The 18,575-nt window shown below is 42.1% G+C and overlaps 1 protein-coding gene across 5 annotated transcripts in view; it reads left to right on the top strand.

The window, feature by feature from the left end:
* The window catches only part of PPP1R12A (protein phosphatase 1 regulatory subunit 12A), a 181,797-nt gene extending 163,861 nt beyond the window's left edge, over positions 1 to 17,936 (top strand). For 3 of the 5 annotated variants that reach the window (XM_068276618.1, XM_068276621.1, XM_068276620.1), the window contains 3 exons: positions 2,441 to 2,491; positions 6,968 to 7,136; positions 15,708 to 15,788. In XM_068276618.1, the coding sequence (XP_068132719.1) occupies positions 2,441 to 2,491; positions 6,968 to 7,102 (186 nt within the window). In that variant the 3' untranslated portion in view covers positions 7,103 to 7,136; positions 15,708 to 15,788. Of the gene's footprint in view, positions 1 to 2,440; positions 2,492 to 6,967; positions 7,137 to 15,707 lie in introns of all 5 variants that reach the window. The other 2 variants (XM_068276619.1, XM_068276622.1) reach the window with 1 other exon arrangement.
* The last annotated feature ends 639 nt before the right edge of the window (positions 17,937 to 18,575 follow it).

The following is an 18,575-nucleotide window of genomic DNA, read 5'->3' on the forward strand; positions in this document are numbered from 1 at the left end:
ACTGGTGTAATGTCCTGTGATGTTGCTCCCGATCACACTTTTCCCATTATTAGCATCCTCTTGGCCGCCCCGATCATTGTTGCGTTGCTGGTGGTCTTTACGCTGACAGTTCCGGCAAAGGGAGGAGCAGAGGATGCTACGCATGTCCAGCAATGCAGCAATGATCGGGGCGGCAAGGCAGATGCTAATAGCGGGAATTGTCATGAGCAACATCAGAGGAAATGACACCAGCCGCGATCAGGGAGAGCGCTGATCAGGCAGCCAGGAGTTATCCCGAAACCAGCGACACATGCGGTGATCGGGGAGATCGGTGAGCAGGCTGTCAGGTGAGCCCACAGACAGCAGGGCACTTTTACTCATCTGCAGCTGGGACGGCTGAGGAGAGCAGTTACTGCACTGCGCCATTGAGAGCAGAGAGGTAGTGAAGGCTGCCAGGAAAAGATGAGTCCACGGACAGCAGGGCACTTTTTCCCATTACTAAATACTGAACTGTGCCATTAACCCCTCATAGTCTCACAGGCAAAGCTTCTTCCCCACACTGTACTTCTGTTAATTAATGTGTATTAACACAATAACAGTAGCACAAGGTGCATGGGGATCATGAGGGGGTCAATTGCTCCAGGTATCTTGCTCCATGTACTGCATAAATAAACACTCATCATGATGACACACTTTACTACTTTCCTGGGCCGACTTATAATTGAGTTATCAAAAAAATTCCAGCTTAAGGTGGTCAAATATATGGGTCGACTTACACACGAAGTCGACTTATATCCAAGTATATACGGTATGCATAATTAAGCTAATTAAGCCTGACGCACTATATGGTGGTAAAATTGGCGTGCGCAGGCAGCACACAGCAATTTTACCAGTACATGCAGTGCAAGAACAATGCACATTACGCAGCGAGTTAACATAGCTACGCAGCATTAACCGAGAAACGTGTGGTGCTAAGGTGTTAACGGGCTATGTTCTCGCAGTGGTAGTATCGGGAAAATTGCTGTGCACTGCCTGCGCATGGCAACTTCACCAGTGTACAGTGCATCAGCCCATTGATTGTTATATCTTTTTAAATCACGCCACCTAAGAAAATACAGGAAACATTTTGTATGGCAACATAATGGCCGGTTGTATCCCAAGTCTATACAGAAGCATGTGCTGTGACAACTGCACTCAAGCTAAACTGCTTGTTTCCAGTCATATATTTCTATAGATCTATAGTTCTCTACACAATAAGTGTTGACACAACTGCATCCGATTCAGTTACCTTGTAAAACATGGTTTTATTTAATTTCCTTGTGTGGTGAGAAGGTAAATGGACTAGAACAAGTTATTTGTTCTTCAAATGTCTGCTACTTTTGCTACATACATGGTTTGTCTGGATATGTATCCCCTCCGTGTGCTGAGCTAGACTCTGTTCCCACTTGCGCCAGATCTTGTGCGGCCAGCAGGAGCGGACAGTATAGTGTCCACTCAGATGGTTTGCTGGGGTCCTGCTGGAGCCCAGGGCAGATGTTAGCCCATAGGCTTTATGGGGAACGCATCTGCTCTTCCAGGATTGTTGCGTACTGCACAGAAGTGTGTACGCCCCTCAACAGATCCAATGTATCCATTGCAGGCTGACAAGTGTGAACGGATCCTATATATAAAATAGGAGCTGTTCACTGACAACTTTGCAGTGAGCAGAGAACAGACAAAAAATGTCCGTTCTCATCTCAAGTGGGAACACAGTCTAAGGTGGCCATACACTGGCCCGATTCGCGGCCGTTTCGACAGCAGATTCGATCCTGGGATCGAATCTGCTGCCAATCGTTCGCGCTAAACGCACCCGCCGATCCGATTTCCTCCCGAAATCGGATCGGTCCGTCGATCGCGCCGTGCGGTAAATTACCCTCGATCACCCGCGGGTAGGGAGCGCGTCGCTAGCGGCGGCCGATCCGATCAGGTATACATTACCTGACGCTGGCTCCCGGGCGTCTTCTCCGCATCTTCTCCGCATCTTCTCAGCGCTGCACCCGCTCCATCCCGGCGCTTCCTGTCACTGCGGTGACCAGGAAGTTCAAATAGAGGGTGCTCTATTTGAACTTCCTGGTCACGGAGTGACACAGGAAGCGCCGGGATGGAGCGGGTGCAGCGTGGAGAAGATGCGGTGAAGATGCCCAGGAGCCAGCGTCGGGTAATGTATGCGCGGGGGGGGGGACAGGCGGCAGCGGCGGCTCCACAGATTGTGATCGGTTTCAGGCTGAAATCGATTCACAATCTGTTTGCAGTAAAGGCAGCCATACGATCCCTCTCTGATCAGATTCGATCAGATAGGGATCTGTCAGCTGGTCGATCTAATGGCAAATCGACCAGTGTATGGCTACCTTTAATGTTTGCATGCCTGAATTATTCAGCTTTAAGATTACAAAAGTCATTAACATAAATGTGTTTGTTTTAGGAAAGAAGGGCCTTGGAAAGAAGGATATCTGAAATGGAGGAAGAGCTTAAAGTAAGTATTTGGGAAGAACATGCCCTTACAATATGTTTAGTGTGAAAAATTAGATGGCACAGTTTGATCCAATAATACTTTAATATTAATGGTGTATATGTTTTTTAAATTCTGTACATTTCCTTAAGTCTAACATAAATACTTTCACGCCATGTTATGTTGGACAGAGAAAAGCCATAAGTATTGTTTCAAAATGGACGGAGGCTTAGAAACACATTTTGTATATGCACACATTCTGAAAACAATTTTGTATTTACCTTAAAAAAAAGTCTGTATATGTATATATTCCATGCTACACATGCAGTACCGGTTGATGTTCAGTTCACATCCTTGTTTGTTCTGTAGATGAACAATTCTAGGAAGTGTGGATATGTGCACAATGCATTAAAGAATGGGCAAGCCCACCATGTTGAGAAGTAATGCTCCGTGTCATAACAAGTACAGGCAACTAGGGAAGATGGCTACAAATGTCATGAAATAGATCGATAACCGCACACACTTAAAGAGAACTTGAGGTGGGATTTAATTATCTTACTGGGGCACAGAGGCTGGTTGTGCACACTAAGACCAGCCTCCGTTGCCCCATGGTGTGCCTCCAGGACCCCCCTGCGCGCCACTATACCCCCGCAGTGCTGGCGACACGCAACGTTTCGCCAGCACAATGTTTACCTATGCGCTGTCTGTCAGCGGCGCTCCCCCGCCACCTCCGCATCGGCGCTACCCGCCCGTGTCCCTTCCCTCCCACTGATAGGAGGGAAGTGACACGGGCGGGTAGCGCCGATGCGGGGGTGCGGCACTGACTGACAGCGCATAAGTAAACATTGTGCTGGCGACGCGCTGCGTGTCGCCAGCACTGTGGGGGGTCCTGGAGGCACACCATGGGGCAACGGAGGCTGGTCTTAGTGTGCACAACCAGCCTCTGTGCCCCAGTAACATACTTAAATCCCACCCCGGGTTCTCTTTAAGGTTCTTACAGAGATTAGGATCATAAAACTGCTGATAAAGCAATAAAACTTTTTCCCCTTATTCCAGCTGTTTAGTATTTATATAGCGCCGACATCTTCCACAGCGCTTTGCAATATAGTTCTACAAAGTTTTATTTGACAAGGTTTTGCTTCAGTTTTTTTTATTTGTTTTTGTACATTGATTGATTATATTAACATGGAACATATTGAACATATTGATGGTGTTTATTATCATCAATACAGATAGAAACATTTTATCTTTAAAAAAAAAAAATCAATGTGACCAGTGAATACCTTAGCAGTCACAATTTTTAAAGACATCCCCATACCTGGTGTGCATGCACAAAGCGTGAGGTAATGGTGCCTGCGTACTAGTTGCCGACCAGGAAGTAATTTTACAAGACCTTTAGAAGAGAACAGGGGAGCAGTGGACATGAGGACCGCTTCCTGCACATGCCTGCTCACCCGTTTTTTTAAATGTGTGATCGCTAAGGTATCCTTTAACCACTTTACCCCCGCGCGTACGTATTTCTCCGCCCCTTTTTCCATCCTTTAACAACCAGGGACGGAGAAATACGTACTTTCCGCGTTCCCGACGCTGTCCGCGCTCCCGCTCGTAAACACGCCGCCCGCCGCTAGTAAACACGCCGCCGCCCGCTCGCCCAGAGATCAATGAACGGGAAAATCCATTCCCGTTCGTTGATCTAAGCCCCGCAATGATCCGCTGCTCTCCTATGGGCAGCGCGATCGTTGTGAGAAAAAACTCACGTGTCCAGCCTCCTTATACTTCCTCCAAGCTTCCGGAAGGAAGCTTGGAGGTCGCATTAAAACAAAAAGTTACTGTGGCCATCTTGTGGCCAAATAGTAAACTACACCCTACACATTTTTCACATACAAATAAATGACTTTTACACATAAAATTAACTCATTACCTCCCACACTCCCCATTTTTTTTTTTTTTTGTAATTAAAAAAATAATAATTTACAATTAAAAAAAATACATAAATAGTTACCTTAGGGACTGAACTTTTTAAATATTTATATCAAGAGGGTATAACACTGTTACTTTACAAACTATGGGCTTGTAATTAGGGATGGACGCAAAAATGAAAAAAATGCACCTTTATTTCCAAATAAAATATTGGCGCCAAACATTGTGATAGGGACATAATTTAAATGGTTTTATAACCGGGACAAAAGGGCAAATACATTTCATGGGTTTTAATTACAGTAGCATGCATTATTTAAAAACTATAATGGCCGAAAACTGAAAAATAATTATATTTTTCCCCACATTTTTCCTATTTTCCCATTAAAACACATTTAGAAAAAAATAATTCTTGGCATAATGTCCCACCTAAAGAAAGCCTAATTGGTGGCGGAAAAAACAAGATATAGTTCATTTCATTGCGATAAGTAATGATAAAGTTATAGACGAATGAATGGAATGACCGCTGAAAGGTGAAAATTGCTCTGGTGCTCAGGAGGTAAAACCCCTCAGTGGTGAAGTGGTTAAGGATCATCACATCAGGCACATATTCCTATACTGAATACTTCAGGACTTTTTGCCAACATTAAGGAACCACACAGACCTGCAATTGCCATCACCCAGGTGGGAACAGGACTCGATCCCTCTGGCAACAGCAGTGCCTAGGCTGTACATATGCGCCTCTAGGCTTTGGCCTCAATTCACTAAGCTTAACTCCTGTCTTTAAAGGGGTTCTTTCGCGAATTATGAAAAAAATAAAAAGTTGTTTATGCATAAACTATTAACATCCTTTTAAAATAGTGTAAAAAGTTTTTCAAAAAAATGAATGGATTCCTCAAAGCAACATGTAATGTAAATGACAGACTGGGAGGCTAATCCATTTGATAGGGGTGGTTTTTTTTTACTTGCATTTCACAAACATAACTGCTGCCTAGTTTTCAGTTGAGTAATCTATTGCCATCAGTTGCAGTTACAGTGATAATGGCTGATCTCTGCATATTTTCTTCTTGTATTCACACACACAGAGAAAGGACCCACCCCCCTTCCTCCCCTCCCTGCAGGAATGGCTAAAGCACATGCCGATAACTATTCAGTGAGTACGTCAAATGTTTACATAGTTGCCCGGCAACCAGACGGCATCTGTGCAGAATAGTTCGTATCTTCTGCAAGCAAGCAGTTCAATAAGGGGACACACTACAGCTGATAGCAGATAACTCGCTTGCAGAAGATACGAACTATTCTGCACAGATGCCGTCTGGTTGCCGGGCAACTATGTAAACATTTGACGTACTCACTGAATAGTTATCGGCATGTGCTTTAGCCATTCCTGCAGGGAAGGGAGGGAGGGGTGTGTGTCCTTTCTCTGTGTGTGTGAATACAAGAAGAAAATATGCAGAGATCAGCCATTATCACTGTAACTGCAACTGATGGCAATAGATTACTCAACTGAAAACTAGGCAGCAGTTATGTTTGTGAAATGCAAGTAAAAAAAAACAAACACCCCTATCAAATGGATTAGCCTCCCAGTCCGACATCCGTCACTAATTACATTACATGTTGCTTTGAGGAAACCAGTCATTTTTTTAAAAAACTTTTTACACTATTTTAGAAGGATGTTTAATAGTTTATGCATAAACCACTTTTTATTTTTTTTATCATTCGCGAAGGAACTCCTTTAATAACTCTTCTGAGCTGTTTTACAGTTATCACCATGGTGATATAATTGTGATAACTGTAAAACAGCTCAGAAGAGTTATTAAAGACAAGAGTTAAGCTTAGTGAATTGAGGCCATTGTGTTCTTTTGCTGTAGAGGGCAGGTCCACAGCATGGAGCATTTCAAAAGGGCTCTGAGTGAGGTAGGTGGGGAGAACAATGCTATTGTACACAGGTTAGATTCCAAGCAGTAACGCACCCACATGGCTCAATGTTTACAGGATCTAGAATCTAAAATTGTTCAGGTAATGCTACAATACATTACACATTAAAAGAGTGTATGGAATTGCAGGAATGCCTATCAGAACTATGCAGCATCTTTACATTTTCTCTTATAATGTTACATTGAAAGCCCCCTGACTGGAAATTGCTACAATTTGTACATACACACACCCGCACACCCATGTTTTAACGCCCACTTGTCCCCTCCCACCGCAAACCTGATGCAAAATATTTGGTTTGGCGGTAGTTTGGGAACCACCACCGTAGGCACCCATACAAATATCGGCTATTGCAGGGATGGGGGCCCAACCTTCCCACGATAGCTGATATTTGTACAGTCGCCCAAACTTCCCCTGTGCCTCCACTGCCCAAATTTCCTGCTTCCCATGTTGAGTAGCTGTGTTTTACATTTAAGCAAGCCAAAATAAGGCTAGCAAATGACTCCTACAATACATAGACTAGAACTGAAGGGCATTGCCTTTTTTAGCAATAGTGGAGTTTCACTTTTTTTTTTCTTTTCAAGCCTTAATGTACCCTTTTATCATGTGTAATTCTTTCACTTTTATCTTGTCTGTTCGATTCTGCAGAACCTTCATCAAGTAAAACAGATACAAACTTTGAGGCAGTTAAATGAACGACTGGTGGCTGAAAATAAAGCTTTGACTAGAGTTGTTGGGAAGCTCTCTGAGTCCTGTAGACAGCTACAATCTGTGGACTTATAATTTCTTCTGCATTTACTCTCCTGTGGCTAGTCAGGCAGGTGCCCTGTTTTGAGCAAGTGGCTTGCTATGAATCTGCTACTAGTGCATAAGTGTGCCTGGGGATTTGCTTGTTAATTATAGTGTGGCTTTTTGCATGCAGTGGCTAATGTTTGGAATGGTAATCCCCAGTGCAGAGCCTCACACAGGACAATCACACATTAAAATCAAACCCCCTGTTGCAATTTTTGCAGTAGTAGCCCAAATATAGTTTTATAGCAGTTTCCATCTTAATCAGCCTAGTGTGCTGCTCTCATGCAAAAATGACATTGGGTGATTATAGACTTCAATAGAGATATGTGCACAGCAAGAGTTTGTAAAAAAAATAAAATATGAACGCCATCACAAAGTTACCATGTATGCAGTATTTTTTGTCTATAATTCATGACACAATGTCTTGTGTTTGAAAGTGTCTTAAGGAAAAGCTTGGTTCTTCATAGTTGAATTTTTTTTCTTTTTTTTGTTGAAGTGGCACACAGATTGGGGAGGCTATCTGTGGCTTAGTTTTGACAGACTGACATAGAACACAAGATTTCCTCATGTACACATAATGCAGACATAATCTCCACTCATCTTTGGTCTTTTTTGATCTATGGAGGGGGTGGGAAGATCAAAAATGTGCACTGTAGCCGCTTTGATATTATTTCCCAGCACACATCTAATTTCTGTCATGCACACACTTATGATTTAGAACTCTTTAAAGGACCACTGCAGCGAAAAAGGCAAGCAGTTAAATTCTGAAAGAGCCTACAGGTTTTGGACTATGCAGTCTCCTCATGGAGGATTCTAAAGGTTTTCTTTGTTTTCAAAAGCATTTCCTGAACAGACATTGCCAAGTGTAACTGCCAAAATAGTGTGCAAGTGGGTAGGGATGCTGGCTGGGTACTTACTATTTTGGCAGTTAGGCTTGGTTCACACATCTGTACAGATTTGTGTGAACCAAGCCAAAAACTGACAGGACTGTAACGGAACTGTACACCTTTTATATGTGAACCCATTCTTATACTTGGCAACTTCCTTTCAATGAGAAGATGACTAGTTCAAAACCTGTCAGTTTTTAACTGCTTACTTTCGTCACTGTAGTGGTCCTTTAATTTATTATATAATAACCTTTCTGCCCTTTGACTGTTAAAATCCCTTCTGCCTGAATCTGATAGTAGAAGCCAGCCTATCCGTATAATTTATATGTGAGTAAGTAAGCCCCGTACGAAAATTACAAAATATCATTATTTAGGCCTCTTTTCCACGGATTGTTGAGCTGTGTGCTCAGCAATCGGTTACCAGGCAGCAGTGAGCAATTACGACGCAGCAACAAGCAGTTACCAGGCAACCGTGAGCAGTTGTGAGAGTTTGAGAGGCATTTCACTGCCTATCAGCAGTCCATGGAAAAGAGGCCTTCGGGAGAGGAAAGAATGTGTTAACTAGGAAAGAGTTCCTTCAATTTGTTATGCTGAGAATACACTGTTCGTTTTTGAGCTGATAAGATGGTTCGATAGATAATTTCCGTCATGTCCGATCTCCCTTTCGTCGCTCGATTTCTGATAGAAATGAATGGAAAAAGATAAGAGAATCGACTGCAGAATCGAGTGGCAAAAAAACAATCGAGAGGTGAATCAAGCCCCAGAAACGAACTGTATTCTCAGCATAACACAGTATAGGAAAAAGATCAGGTGGTCAGAGGCTACGAAGAGTCTACCGGCTGAACAAATGGTTTACTGATTTTTAGTTATTTGGAAGTCCTACTGAGGGATGTAAGCACTGAGAATAGCAGAGCCTGCATATGCAGTTGGCAAATATAGCTCCCCATATGCTTGTATGTCATACATAATACCAAGATTTTTGAATTTTGATTTTTAAGGCAAATCTCCATGAAGTACCGTATATACTCGCATACAAGCCGAATTTTTGACCCCCAAAAAGGCGGTCAAAAGTTGGGGGGTCGGCTTGTATGCGAGTCTTCCCTGGTGGTCTAGTGGTGGGTGGTCCGCGCCCCTCTCCCCCCTCCCCGCTCCCCCCGCGGCCGCCGCTGCTATTACCTGCTTAGGCAGCGGCCGCTTCCTAATCCGCGTTCCCCTTCTGAACTGTCAGTGTATCACAGCAGCGCGCCCAGCGCTGCTGCTGTGGCGATGCAGGGGGGCAGGAAAGAGCGGTTCCCTTGGTAACGGCGATACAGATCGCCGCTATAGGGAGCCGCGCTCTTTCCTGCACTCTGCATCGTCACAGCAGCAGCGCCGGGCGCGCTGCTGTGATACACTCTGAAAGTTCAGAAGAGGAACGCGGATTAGGAAGCGGACGCTGCCTACGCAGGTAATACCAGCGGGGGGAGCACTACCTACCTATGCTGGGCACTATACTGGCTAAACTGGGCACTATACTGGCTAAACTGGGCACTGTACTGGCTAAACTGGGCACTGTACTGGCTAAACTGGGCACTATACTGGCTAAACTGGGCACTATACTGGCTACTATACTGGCTAAACTGGGCACTATACTGGCTATACTGGGCACTATACTGGCTATACTGGGCACTATACTGGCTATACTGGGCACTATACTGGCTATACTGGGCACTATACTGGCTATACTGGGCACTATACTGGCTAAACTGGGCACTATACTGGCTAAACTGGGCACTATACTAGCTAAACTCGGCACTATACTAGCTAAACTGAGGCACTACCTACCCATACTGGGCGCTATACTGAGCACTATACTGGCTATACTGGGCACTATACTGGCTATACTGGGCACTATACTGGGCACTATACTGGCTATACTGGGCACTACCTACCTATACTGGGCACTATACTAGCTATACTGGGACACACTGGGGGGCTGCACCAATCCAGCATTTCCTACCCCCGGCTTATATGGGGGTCAATCATTTTTTCCTTGGTTTTTCAGGGAAAAGTTGGGGGGTTGGCTTATATGCGGGTCGGCTTATATGCGAGTATATACGGTAGTATCAAAAGGTATCCATATCCTAGAAGCTGGCTAGTTCAAAATCCTTTTACTCTTGCAATCTGCTTTTGAAAGCTTGCTAATATACTTTTTTTAGGTTTTGCCATGGGTGTGCCTTGTTTTATCAGTTTATCAGGCCTGAAATAATTTTTTTTTCCTGAATATGACAGTTTGTTGATAAGCAATCTCCCAGTTGCAATACACCCATTCCATTGTCACTGGAACTGTCTGTCTTTTTTTTTTTTTTTTTTTTTTTTGTTTTGTTTTTTTGTGGAGTAGAGATCGTCAATCAGGTGCAAATAAATCCATTTTGATGCAGAACTGTGCAAATTAATAAATTAATGCAGCTTGAAAAAGTCCAATTTAAAGCAAATGTGGGATTTGATTGGTCTGTTTTCAAGCTGCATGAATTTGCATTAAAAATTAACATAATTCTGCATCAACTCCGAATTTTTTGCATCTCATTGTTCATCCCTGTTCTGGAACTGTAAAGCTACGTTCACACTGGGGAGTTGTGCCAGACATAGGCTTTAGGATAGGTGATGCCTAATGTTTTAAAGTTAACCAGAGAGTGGTCAAAGTTTTATACATACCTGGGTCTTCCTCCAGCTCCATCCGCATGGATCACTCCCACGCCACCGTCCTGTCTTCTCCAGCTCCGGTACCGAGTCCCGTAACTTCAGCCAGTCACGGCCAGTCTGAACATGCGCAGTGCGCTCTCTCCATCTGCTTGGAGCTTCTGCGCCTGTGCAGTACTGTTTTCCACTGGAGAGAGACAGAGGGAGCGCACTGTACTTGCGTCGACTGGCTGAAGTTACGGGACCTGGTACCGAAGAGGGAGAAGACTGAGGATTGTGACGTGGGAGCAATCCGTGCGGATGGGGCTGGATGAAGCCCCAGGTATGTATAACACTTTTTACTTTTAATCTACTCTGGTTAACTTTAAAGCAGTGACCGCCTAACTACAGGAAACTTGCTACTGGTGGGACTCCTCAATAGAGGGATCCGTTTCTTTGCAGGGCTCTATTATAGGATAAAGTGCTCATTATCCTGAAATATCTGGTGGCTGAAAATGTTTTTTTGTTTTTGAGGGGGGAGGGGGAGCGGCTTGTGTTGGTTGCGGTGTACACTATATCCAGTCTGTATATAAGCAGCAATAAGGTATGTATGGGGTAGCAGTAATGAGCCACTGCAAAGTATAGAAATTTCATGCTATTGAGAACTTTTTAGGAGAATCTATTTTTTGGAAATGGCTGTTTGTTTTTTCTTCAATACTTGACATGTGAGCAATGCAACATATGGTATAATTTGTGCTTGTGCTTGCACTTTAACTGCCTGGCAGTAGTGGGTTTTGTTTTTGTTTTTTGTTTTTTTTATGCAAGGATATATTGGATTTTAAGCATGTATGATGAGGCTTTCTACAAAATCCATTTTTAAAGCTGTGGAAGTGTTCACTTTGTGTTAACACTAGTCAGTTTGACCTATATTCGTCACTTACTTAAAGCATATTGAAGTTTTCTCGGAGCTTTAAAAGCGACAATACCAATTTCAGCCTTGTTTGTGATGCAATAGGTGTGTGCGTGTTTTTCCCAATCTCATTTTGATTGAGGTCCTGATTAATATAACCTAAAGCCAAACTCCTGCCAAGATAATCTGCATATTTTTTGATTTAAAGAGGCATTTAAGTGAAAAAAGAGTTCTACTCACCTGGGGCTTTCCTCAGCCCCCTGAAGCTGATCGGTGCCCTCAACGTGTCTCTCCGATCCTCCTGGTCCCGGCGGCGACCACTTCCGGTTTCGTCGTCAGTACCCGACAGGCTGGGAACGCGAGTGATTCTTTGCGTTCCCAGCAACAATAGCTCCCTCTATTTTGCTATAGCAGCTCTCTATGCTGCTATAGCAACATAGAGGGAGCTATTGTTGCTGGGAACGCAAAGAATCACTTGCGTTCCCAGCCTGTCGGGTCCTGATGGCAAAACCGGAAGTGGTCGCCGCCGGGACCAGGAGGATCGGAGAGACACGTCGAGTGCACCGATCAGCTGCAGGGGGCTGAGGAAAGCCCCAGGTGAGTAGAACTCTTTTTTTTTTCCCCCACTTAAAGTTCACTTTAAAGGACATCTGAAATAAGAGTAATATGGAGGATGACGTCTTATTTATTTCCTCTTAAAAACCGCCAGTGATCTGGTTGTGATGCTGATCTTTTGGCTTGAGTAACTTCAGTCACGCCTCTGCACTAACATGCCGCTTAGGAAGTCGGGAGTGAAGGCAGAATTCAGATCTTCATACTTTCTCTGATTCGGTACGGTTGTTCAAAAACCATTAGGGCCTGAGCCCACTAATGCAATTGTGTCCGCTTTTCAGCATCAGTAACATTGATGTGTAACTGAAAAGCGGACACAACTGCGTTAGTGAGCTCTGGCCCTTAGGGGTCGAGGGACAGCACAACCAGGGAGCTAGCAGTAACAAAAAGAGGAAATAACCAGTGGCTCCTTTAATATTCCCTTACTGATGCCAGGTACAGAAGTGGGACTGGGCACTTTTCAATATGGCATTCCCCTACTGATGCCAGGTAGAGAAGTGGGACTGGGCACTTTTCAATATGGCATTCCCCTACTGATGCCAGGTACAGAAGTGGGACTGGGCACTTTTCAATATGGCATTCCCCTACTGATGCCAGGTACAGAAGTGGGACTGGGCACTTTTCAATATGGCATTCCCCTACTGATGCCAGGTACAGAAGTGGGACTGGGCACTTTTATATATGGCATTCCCCTACTGATGCCAGTACAGAAGTGGGACTGTGCACTTTTCAGTATGGCCAAGTAGCAATGTAAGGGTCAATGAGATGCTAATCATTCAGAGCTATGTTGAGGATATGGAAATACAAGCAGCTTGGAAGTGGTTTGTTGAACATCTTCACATATTGCATTTGATTGGTCAAGTCCAAAGCTGCCTACATTTCATTAAAGTTAACAAGATTTAAATTGCATTAACTTGAAATTATAAAATTTTTGTTGAGGCAATCTTTAGTTTTTTGTTTTTTGTTTTTTTTTTATCTTGAAATTGTTATTCAAAAGCTAATGAACTTGTGTGTTGTGGTCTTTTTTTAACCACAAAACTTCTTTCAATAGCTCTTCATAGGAAAACCCCTATAATGTTATGTAATTTGTGTACATATAGCAGACACTCTTCTAGCAGTAGTAGCAGGCTGCTTTTAAAATTGTGGACACAAGTCACATTACCACTGTTTTGTGCTAAATAATTTTTAGTACCTACACACTATCTTTGGGTAAGGAACAGGTTTTGCGTTTTTAAGGTTATCGTCTACTTACATTTTTCATAATTGATTAATCTACCTTAAAAGAAAACTGTAGCAAGAGGGTTGTGTAGGCTGTCATATTTATTTCCTTTTAAACAATACAAGTTGCCTGGCAGCCCTGGCTGGTCTATTTGGCTGCAGTGGTGTCTGAATAACACCAGAAACAAGCATGCAGTTAATCATGTCAGATCTGACAATAATGTCAAACACCTGATCTGCTGCATGCTTGTTCAGGGTCTATGGATAAAAGTATTAAAGAGGAACTTCAGCCTAAACAAACATACTGTCATTAAGTTACATAAGTTATGTTAATTAGAATAGATAGGTAATATAATCTCCTACCCACCCTGTTTTAAAAGAACAGGCAAATGTTTGTGATTCATGGGGGCAGCCATCTTTTTGGTTGAAAGGAGGTGAGAGGGAGCATGAGACACAGTTACAACTGTCCTGTGTCCTGTTAACCCCTCCCAGCTGCACACGCTAGGCTTCAAAAGTCAAATTTAAAATGTAAAAAAAAAATTTGCACCAAAACAGCAGAACGAGAACAACAACATCAGAAATCCCATCATGCTTTGCACAGCATCAGGGGAAAAATGCCTGGGCAGTTTTCTTCTGTGCAGCTAAACATGAGGCTTGTATAAGAGAAACAAAGTTCTGATGCTGTGAAACTGTTAAAAAAACAGCAGGCCTTTTCAGTGCTGCTGAGTCGATTTTTAGTCTGGAGGTTCACTTTAAAGGCAGAGGCTCAGCAGGACCACCAGGCAACTGGTATTGCTTAAGAGGAAATAAATATGGCAGCCTCCATATCCCTCTGGCTTCAAATGTCTTTTAAATTAAGTCCAAATACAGTGATCTCAGTATCCGCATCCTAGTCCCCAGACATCCAGTAACATTGCAGCCCTATAAATGAATAGATCCTGAGTTATTCGGCTCTCTACACCTGGGAGGAAGGCTATTGAGTGGTCACATTGACTCCTTACTTGAGTCTTCAAGTAAGAACAATTTAAGAACAAAGTTTGTTGACTTTTTGCAAGGGTGATTGTTGAGAGTAATGCTTCATACACACTTGAGATAAGTCTTTGGAAAAGGCAAGATCACAGACCAATTTTACCCCATTCCATGTAGTATGAGAGCCATACCTACACAGTCTATTCTATGGAGCTGAACTCCCCATCAGATAAAAATCTTTGCAAGATACTGCACACAAAGATGCCCGTACACACTCAAAAGATCATTATCTGCAAAAGATCTGTTCCTGCAAAATATCCATTCCTGCAAAATGCATTCATAGTCTATGAGATCAGCAGATCATCATACACGCCTTGTTTAACAGACTTCATCTGCAGATCTGAAAATCCATCCTGGTGGATCTGATCTGCAGATGATCTGCAGATGATTGTCTGTTAAACAAGGCGTGTATGATGATCTGCAGATATCAGACTATTAATGCATTTTGCAGGAATGCATCTTTTGCAGGAACAGATCTTTTGCAGATAATGATCTTTTGAGTGTGTATAGGCATCTTTGTGTGCAGCATCCTGCAAAGACTGTATTTGATGGGGAGTGCAGCTCCATAGAATAGACTGTGTAGAGTATGGCTCTCATACTACATGGAAGGGGGTAAAATTAGTCTCTGATCTTGCCTTTTCTAAAGACTTTTATCTCAAGTGTGTATGAAGCATAATTAATCAATCTTTGTTGGAGTTGGGCTTTCATTTTTATTTTATTTTTTTTCACTCTTAAAGGGACTCCGAGCAGTGCCTGTGGGTATGCCTTTAAGCATACCCACAACTAATTAATTATATCCTCACACCTACCATGATGTTTGTAATTCTACCCCCCCCTGGGTTCCTTGTATTGCATTGCATTGCACTGAATGGAGCTGCCGACACTGGGGAAAGTGTCGTCCTGCATAATACAATGCTGAATAAGGAATCCAAGATGGCAGCCGCGAAAATAACAAAAACTAAAAGGCGTAGGGTGGCGGTTTCTATATCATTGGAAAGAGGAGAAAGAGAACTTCAAAATGGTATGCATCTTTCCATAGTTACTGCACTGCTCGGAGTCCCTTTAAGCTTTTCTGTTTCAAGGGTTGCACACGCACACAATTCTAAATTTGGTTATAAAAGAGTTTCATCTTTGTGAGCAGTTTACTAGACAGGTTTCTTCTGAAACTGATACACTGCCCAACATCACATAACTAGTCTTTCTAGAAAGGCCAGCAAATAAGTCTTTTTTTCCAGTTAATATATTTGTTACTTTTAAACTTACCATTTTTTTCTCCACACAGATGTTACCTGACCTGAAAGCAGACAACCAGAGGCTAAAAGATGAAAATGGAGCCTTAATCAGAGTTATAAGCAAGCTTTCCAAATAAAAATGGTTTCTCCACAGCAGCAGTAAAGGCATTGCACATGCGCAATTCCAGTGGACCTTAGCACGACAGTCACTGGATATGTGGGGGGAAATTCCTTTGGCGACTGTATCTTTAAAAAAAAAAATCCTGCCAACTCCCTCCTTCTCTTTTTCCCCACCCCCATTTTGTACAAAAGATGTTTTGTATTAAAGTGCAGCTGCTGAGGATAGAAAATGACTATGAATTCTTGTTTACAGTTACAACGTGCAAGGAAAAGTGTTCAAGGCCAGAAGCCTCCTATATATTTAACCAGTAAGCCTTAGTTGTACATATGCCTTTTTGCTATTTAAAAGAAAAAAAGAAAAGAAAAAAGCTTTCTGCTACCACAGACAAGTTACACACAGTTTGTTGTGCCACACGTGAAATCTTTCAGTTCACTTTAATTTTTACTTTTATATAACATTCTGTTAAAATTTTAATTCTGTGAGTGTGCCAGCAGTTTCCTTCCTATAGTTTGTAAAGAGCTTATTACAGCGGTCCTGTATGCAGCCTGCAGCATTCATACAGTTGTTGAACTGTGAGAACGTACCAAGATTTCTGATAAGACAGCTACAGACTGATTGGGCCTAGCATTGATTTACAGCAGATACATGTCTCACAGTTGATCATCTTTTGGGGCATCGGTTTTAAATGGCATATTTGACTACTCAGATGTTAGTGGGGAGGTTGCATTTACCATTTGTGTGCTAAGATATCCTCTCTGGATAAACAAGCAAAGCTTCTTTCCTTCCTAGCCATCCCTTTCTATGAGAAGGTTTGAACGAGATGTTCAGTATTACAGGCTTCACAATCTTTTGGCCGGTACTGATGCTATTCACCTTCCCCTCCCTTTTTCCTTTTTTTTTTGCATGTGTATATATGTGTGTGTGTGCTTATATACAGGAATATATAGATATGCAAGTCTATATCTATATATTGGTATATATGGAGAAGCTGTATTGTTTCCAAACCACTGTGTGGCATGCTCAAATCCACCAACTCCTCCGCAATGTCTGTTACTCCAGGTTAGATTGTTCCTAAGTAGTAGTGATCTTAATAAAGTTCGGTCATTTTATGATATATTATCTATTTTATGGAGGCGTGACTTTAGTTATAACTGTAAAATATTCAGATTTTTCTTTTTAAGCCACAACTATTAAAAATGTTATTATTTTCACTACATTTCATGTTTCTTTTGAGTGCTGTCGATATTTGTGCTAGTCAGAGTGATGTCACTATGCTTCTAACATGCACTCAGTTGTGTAAATGCACTGTTACCATGTCAGAAGGCATGTATTTAATACCACCGTCATATCTATTTTCTACATTTCAGTGGCCTTTTTGCAGAAAGTAACTGATATTATAAATATGTATGTGTATACAGCTAAGTGAGAGTTGCTGCTTTTTTTTCTTTCTGTTTAGCTTTTATATTTTCACTGACTTATGAGAACGACAGCGTAACGATGGCACATGAATTATCTAATCCACTGAAGCGGCTTGGTCATTAAAAACAAACTTGTAAATTGTAAAGCTTGCAGCAGCTATTGTATTGACTGTAATGTATACTATATTAAATGTGAATTTGTACCCCTTTAATTTACAAAAAAAGTCATCATGATCTACTGCCTATTTTGGGGTTTTTGTTTGTTTTTTATTTGTTATCCAGACTTGATGACCACCTGTTTGGTTTCTAAGTTTTATGAAGATACATTGCCTTGCTCTTACTGCCAAGCTCAGGATTTTTGACTTTTTAAAGGTACAAAGATAATTTTGGGTTGTTCATTTATTTGTGTATGTGGGGGTTTTGGAGATCTGCATCTTGAGGATGCAGGTAAAAACAACTGCGCAGCAGACTAAGCTGCACGATTGTGGAGATGTTAGATTGCTTATATTATGGGTTATACTTGGTAAAGCTTGGGTGTCTGTGAAGAATGATTAAATATTTCTAAGTTAGTATTTTATATTTAGGTTATTTATTGTTTATCTGAAATAGATTGGCTACTGTGCTACAGTGATTTTATTGGCAGTAATGAGCAGGCTCTGTATCTTCATGGAACTCATAACAAACTTAATCTTTTGAGAAAAGTGTATTTTGACATATACAAATAAAAATGAATTAAACTATTTCCCTGTGTGTATATAAACCTGTTAAAGGTGTCATTGCATTAAAGACCATTTAGCACTGGTATTAATGGGCATGTAATGCCATGAGCTCTGCAACGGCCTTTTTAGGTCATGTATCCCAGTTATACATTTTAAATGCTTTTAACTAGTTTGGAATAATCCAAATGTGTATACAGTGGATGGATAGTGTACTGGTTAAGGGCTCTGCCTTTGACATGGGATTAAGGTTCAAATCCTGGCTAGGATCAGAACCTATTCAGTCCTTGGGCAAGACTTCCTAACACTGCAGGGTGGGTCCTAGAGCGCACACTTAGAGGCTGCAGCTCTTGCGCACTTTGAGTCTAACAGGAGAATAGCGCTATGCAAATGTTAGGATAATACAGTACAATTCCTTTGTAGTAAATTCCAAGGGACGGGGATAAGTAGGTTACTATATCAGAAAAGGTCATCATCAAGCATATTAAGTGAACTAGATTACTGGATCCTAATGCAGTCCATAATTGGGAGTCATTTTTTTTTTTTCAATACTTCAGCTAGCAAGCACATTTAAGCTAGATCTCAATGGACAGTGCTCAATATGCAGGGATTTGCATTCAGTAATCACACAACAGCTTGCACAGGAAGCATAGGTCTCATTAG

Source organism: Hyperolius riggenbachi, chromosome 3 (genome assembly GCF_040937935.1).
Source record: "Hyperolius riggenbachi isolate aHypRig1 chromosome 3, aHypRig1.pri, whole genome shotgun sequence".
Classification (NCBI taxonomy): Eukaryota; Metazoa; Chordata; class Amphibia; order Anura; family Hyperoliidae; genus Hyperolius; species Hyperolius riggenbachi.